The following is a 6000-nucleotide window of genomic DNA, read 5'->3' as shown; positions in this document are numbered from 1 at the left end:
CCACGGTTCAGACAAGAAAACACTGTCACTTTGTTGACTGGTACCTCCTAGATTTTTCTAGAACCAAGTTTATTCCAGAGTCTATAAAAGTCATAGTTCTGTGATCCATTTAGTAATTGTGTGACTGTCAGTTTTCAGACTGGTTTCCTAGATTCCTGCTAAAAATAAGAAAGGAAACGGTCCCTGCAAACACAGCCGGATCCCCCCCCCCCAATTCAGACCTCAGTGAAATAGGGAAGTAGGAAACACCTGGACCAGCCCCGAGCCCACACAGAAGCGCCTCAGGCCTGAATCACGGCTGGGCTCTGCAGGAGATGATGCCAGAAGGCTGCACGCGCCCAAGCTAAGAAAGCAAGCAGACACGGGACTTCCCTCTTGCCTCTTTTTGGAGGAAGTGAAACTGCCCTCCTGCAACACAGATGGATACCCTTTGTAGAAAAGTTGGCTGTTTCTTTTGAAGACCACAGTTCTGTTTTCAGACGGGGGGCCCTTGAGGGCGGCCATCTGGAGAGTTTATGTGATTGCATATGCATTTCGGTACAAGAAAAAAGTGGAGGAAATTGCTGGTGAGCAGAGTAAATCAAGAAAGAAGTGGGTCTAACACTCAGGTCAGACTCTGCTGGCTGCTTCCTCCCCCTTGACCTTTGTGAGCAGCAATACCTGCTGCTGGCGTGCAAATGTAAGTGGAACCAAAACTCCCATCATTTTCATTTGCACTTCTTTTTCCATTGTTTCCCTGGGAACTGAAAAGAGAACTTCCTTGAGCAAAACAATCACAGTCATAGGTTTTGGATCATTTCAGATATATGGAAATTCCAGAAATATGTTCTTTTTTTAAAAATGTATACTTGTCGGTTATTTTCTTGAGTACAAAAGTAACGATTACTCAGTACCCATCCCAGTGTTTGGTACTGAGTATATTCTCAATAAAAATTTGTCACATGATTAAAGACATGCTCATTGTTGAAACACAGAAAACTCAGTGTTAGTGACAGAGTTTTCTGATCCCAATGAATTAACCCTGAAACAGTTTGAAGAAAAGTGTGGATATTTCAACAAATTTATTGGAAGTATTAAAGGGCATTGAACTCTACTTTTTCTAATTCTTGGATTATTCTACCGAGCTGTACATTTATAACTGATTTGGAAATTAACCAGGACATCCTGTGCAGAGGCTTCTCCTGTAGCCAACTGTGTACTGAACGCTGGTTCATCAATTAATTCTTCAGGGTTGTAAGTGAATTCCCTGAAGAGTGATAACCGAGGGAGAAATGGACCCAGAGTGTCTGTTTCTGGATTTACAGAACACAATACAATCATTATCTTAGTAATAACTAGTGAAGCTCACCCTGTGAAACTAGGCAGCTGGCCTCACGACTTCTGAAAGCACAGTCAGCTGCATCCCTGGCATTCTGAGGGAATTCAGTTCCCTGAAGCCGTCTTTCCAGGATGCCTACAGGTGATGGTGTAGTGACACCTATAAATCGAAGCATAACCTTTTCAACCTCAGCACTGCATCGGTTCATCGTCTGACTTGGGGAGCATGAGAGTGCATTGGGGAGCCCATTAACTCCCCTGGGTTCCCTGGCTACCACTAAACGTCCTAAGGTGCACCCTGGTTGTCCCAAAGAATTGACGGAACTGGGCTTCAGTTAATCCTGGCACTAGGTCAATGAGCCTGGAAACACTGTTCTAAATTATGGGCTCCGATGCCCTAGCATTAGGACACTAAGGAAAATTTGTGAAATTATGTTCTAATGATCTAACAAATGAATTGCTACTTTTAAAAAACTGAGTAACGAAGCCTACATTCTTTTTTAGGTATCTGTGCTGATTATATGCACTTAACAATGAAATCACACACACACACACACACACACACACACGCATGGTGTAGAAATGTGTATACACATATATTCTTTGGCCACTGTCTGCTTTTGCTAAATAAACATCTAGATTACAGTGTGGATTTTCTCTTTGTTTAAACATTTCTATCTGAAAAGAAACAGTGGCACAGTGTGGGGACCCCTCGCCTTCACTCTGAATGCTGAGGACAATGCAGGCCGAGGTCCCCAGAGTACCACAAGTGGAATCCTCTTCAGATCCCCTCAACTCCGCCCCAGATAACGCCACCTCCAAATCTGGGACTATTAGCACTTAGGGCAGTGAAACGCCACAGGACTTGTGTCCAAGATCTTCACTCCCTTCTCCTGTGAGAACCACCCTCACGCTCAGGTAAATGGGAAACTGGTCCTGGAGTTCCAGGAAAGAGCAGCCAGAAAGAGCCTGAAACGTCAGGAGGGCAAACAGAATGCGAAACCTAAGCTTCCCTCGCGGCCCCACGGCTCGGGGAGGAAGCGGCGGGTGCGGGGTCGGTCGCCCTTCTCCTAAGTCCCTCCTACGGCCCCGGGGGGCGGGTGTGCTCAGCGGCCAGGTTTGTCTAGCGCGCCCGAATGCTTTCAGAGTCCGGCTGGACCGCAGTGTCCCAGGCCCTTCGTTTCCCCTTTTGCAGTTAGAGCAGCCTGAAGAGGAACCGGTGGCTTGAGGAGGAGCGCCGAAGTATTTCTGTAGTTTCAGCGGCTGCCGCCCGCCGCGGGTGCAGCTTGCCCGGCTGGCGGACCGGCCTGCGGGCAGCGCCCGGGCCATGAGGAGCTTCGGGGCGGCCGCCCTCCTCTGGGCAGCCGCAGCGTGGGCCAGCGCGGGCCGGCCTCTGGGCGGCACGGGCGAGGGCGCCTTTCAGAAATGCAAGGACGCCCTAAAACTCCCCGTCCTGGAAGTCTTGCCCGGAGGGGGCTGGGACAACCTGCGGAACGTGGACGCGGGCCGGGTGATGGGCCTGACCTACGCCGGCTGCAGGACCACGGAGGACGGCCAGTACATCATCCCCGACGAGGTCCTCAGCCTCCCGCAGAAGCAGAGCCACCTGGACATGAACTCCGAGGTCCTGGAGTCCTGGCAGGACTACCGGAGCAGCACCGCCTTTTCTATCAACACCGAGCTCTCCGCGTTTTCCAAAGTCAACGGCAAGTTCTCCCTGGAGTTCCAGAGGACGAAGGCCCTTCAGGTGAGGGACCAAGCTGTAACCACGCAGGTGCAGGTACGAACCCTGGTCTACACAGTCAGAATCAACCCCCTTTCCCACCTCAGCGCGGGGTTTAAGAAGCTGCTCCTGGACATCTCTGACCGCCTGGAGAACAACCAGACGCGGATGGCCACCTACCTGGCAGAGCTCCTGGTCCTCAACTACGGCACCCACGTCGTCACCAGTGTGGACGCGGGGGCCGCCCTCGTTCAGGAAGATCACATCAGGTCCTCCTTCCTCCAGGACAGCCAGGGCAGCCGCAGCGCCGTGACCGCGTCTGCTGGGGCTGTCTTCTACGGCAGAGTGAACTTCAAATCTGAGGAGAGCTACGCCTCGCAGAACGCTTTCGTCAAGAGCTACCTCTCAAACCGCACCCACTCCAGGGTGCAAAGCATCGGAGGGCCTCCTTTCTACCCAGGCATCACCCTCCAGGCCTGGCAGCAGGGCATCGCCAACCACCTGGTGGCCATAGACCGCGCCGGCCTGCCTCTGAATTTCTTCATCAACCCCGACATGCTGCCCGACCTGCCGGGGCCCTTGGTGAAGAAGTTGTCTAGGACGGTGGAAGCGGCTGTGAGACGCTACTACACGTTCAACACCTACCCCGGATGCACAGACCTCAGTTCGCCCAACTTCAATTTTCAGGCCAACACTGACGATGGCTCTTGCGAGGGGAAAATGACCAACTTCTCCTTCGGTGGGGTCTATCAGGAATGCGCCGAGGTGTCAGGGGGCGAGGCTGTCCAAGCCTGCCAGAACCTGGAGCAGAAGAACCCGCTCACCGGAGAGTTCTCCTGCCCCCCGGGCTACTCCCCCGTCCACCTCCTCACCCAGGTCCACGAGGAGGGCTACAGTGGCCTGGAGTGCGTCCGCAAGTGCACCCTCCTCATCTTCTGCAAGACGGTGTGTGAAGACGTGTTCCGAGTGGCAAAGGCCGAGTTTAAGGCTTTTTGGTGTGTGGCCACTGACCAGGTACCAGAAAGCTCGGGACTGCTTTTTGGGGGCCTCTTCAGCAGTAAGAGCATTAACCCTCTGACAAATGCCCAGTCGTGCCCAGCTGGCTACTTCCCACTGAGACTCTTTGAAAGCCTCAAGGTATGTGCCTCTCAGGACTATGAGTTGGGGTATAGGTTTTCTGTCCCCTTTGGTGGGTTCTTCAGCTGTGCAGTTGGGAACCCCTTGGTGGATTCTGCCATATCCAGAGACTTAGGGGCACCTGCTCTGAAAAAGTGTCCCGGGGGCTTCAGCCAACACCTCGCCCTCATCAGCGATGGGTGCCAAGTGTCCTACTGTGTCAAGTCTGGGCTCTTTACAGGAGGGTCTCTTCCCCCTGCCAGGCTCCCGCCGTACACCCGGCCACCCCTCATGAGTCAGGCTGCCACCAACACTGTCATGGTGACTAATACTGAGACGTCAAGCTCCTGGATTAAGGACCCCCAGACCAACCAGTGGAGGTTGGGGGAGCCGGTAGAGCTGCGCAGGGCCATGAAGGTCATCCATGAGAATGGGAGTGGCCTGTCAGGGGGAGCAGCTGCTGGGGTTACATTGGGGGTCACCACCGTCCTGGCAATTGTCATCGCCCTGGCGATCTATCGCATCCGGAAGTACAAGAAGAGGGGATACCAGGCAATCGAGGACGAGAGGCAGAGTTTGGCTCCTGGTACTGCAGGGACCGGAGACGCCCCTGACCAAGAGCAGGAGCAGTGTCCAGCCTAAATCTCTCCCAGGAAACTGTTTCATTTCTGGGCAGAGCTTCAGGCCATCTTTAATTCTTTTCTCTCCACTTCTGTTCTAATTCTTTTCTCTCCACCTAACTATTAAAGTGGCAAATGCAACCAAAAGCAGGTGTAACTTTTGACTTCCCTCGGTCTCGGGGCCAGGAAATTAATAGAGCTACCTGGACGAGTTTGGGGTGGGGCTGGGGAGAAGTTGTGACTTACTAAGCAAAAGTCATAGTGGGTACTGAAACATGAAGGGGTGTCTTCTCTCCAAGTGTACCATCAATGCTTTTCACCTGAATGCACACGTGTAGAAAGGAAGGAGCGAGAAGGTTGCCATCCGAATTTGGAGATGATGCGTTTAACCTGAGGTTGGCGTGGTTTCCAATTCACGAGCTGTAAGAATTTCTGCCTTGGGAAAAAAATAAATTTAAAAAAAAAGAAAAAGAATTTCTGCTGTTAAGTTCTACCCTCCAGCTATTTTGTTTTTTAAAAACTGCCTGGATCTCATGTTCCTGGGGGTGACAGAGCCCCCAGAAGACACAGGAGTCCTTCTTGGCTGCAGCTTTTCAGTTGCCAGGGCTCTGTGTGGAGGGGCTGTGTTGACCCCTCTGGGTCATCTCAACACCATCGGGACAGAAACATGTTGCTTATACCGAGCCCATGCTTTCCACCTTCCCCGCAATTTAAGACTCACTTAGACCAGACCACGATTTTGGATTAGTTCATAAAGTCCTCAGAAAATATTTTAACTTATAAACTCCTATTAGGATGGGAGGGGCGATAATCTGTAGAAAAAGAGAAGGTGAAGAAAGGGGTTTATGCTCAGGGGAAATTGGAATTCTTACCCACAGCCAACTACCTGGCTTTTTTCTCTTAGCTCATCGTAGATGGGGCAAAGAACAGAGCGTAGATTTGGGTGGATCAAGCATTATAGTTGCCTGGTCTCTGTGAGCAAAGCACCACCGCCTCTTCCGAGAGCGGCCCTTGTCCTTCCTGGCCCCTATCGGATGCACCCCCCGCCCCACCACACACCACACACCACACACCATGCACCACACACACCGCATCCCAAGAAGTTGCATTTTCCTGGGGCTGGGAGGCAAGAAGTAAAGCAAGAAGTCCAAGCAAGCCCACAGCTGAGCTTTGCGTTCTCCCCAAACCAAAGCAGACGGACACCGCCTGTGCACCCCGCCTTTC

The 6000-nt window shown here is 52.0% G+C and overlaps 1 protein-coding gene across 1 annotated transcript; it reads left to right on the top strand.

The window, feature by feature from the left end:
* The first annotated feature begins 2530 nt into the window (after nt 1-2530).
* On the top strand, nt 2531-5252 carry MPEG1 (macrophage expressed 1). Its single transcript, XM_087822387.1, has one exon. The coding sequence runs from the start codon at nt 2645-2647 to the stop codon at nt 4796-4798; it is 2154 nt and encodes a 717-aa protein (XP_087678513.1). The 5' UTR covers nt 2531-2644; the 3' UTR covers nt 4799-5252.
* The last annotated feature ends 748 nt before the right edge of the window (nt 5253-6000 follow it).

The sequence above is a fragment of the Miniopterus natalensis genome, chromosome 11, assembly GCF_054644295.1.
Source record: "Miniopterus natalensis isolate mMinNat1 chromosome 11, mMinNat1.hap1, whole genome shotgun sequence".
Lineage (NCBI taxonomy): Eukaryota > Metazoa > Chordata > Mammalia > Chiroptera > Miniopteridae > Miniopterus > Miniopterus natalensis.
Note: the sequence above shows the minus strand (reverse complement) of the source record. Positions and strands in the feature narration are given on the sequence as shown.

Excerpts from the sequence above, each read along its gene's own strand:
- MPEG1 (XM_087822387.1), top strand. The coding sequence starts at position 2,645 with ATGAGGAGCTTCGGGGCGGCCGCCCTCCTCTGGGCAGCCGCAGCGTGG.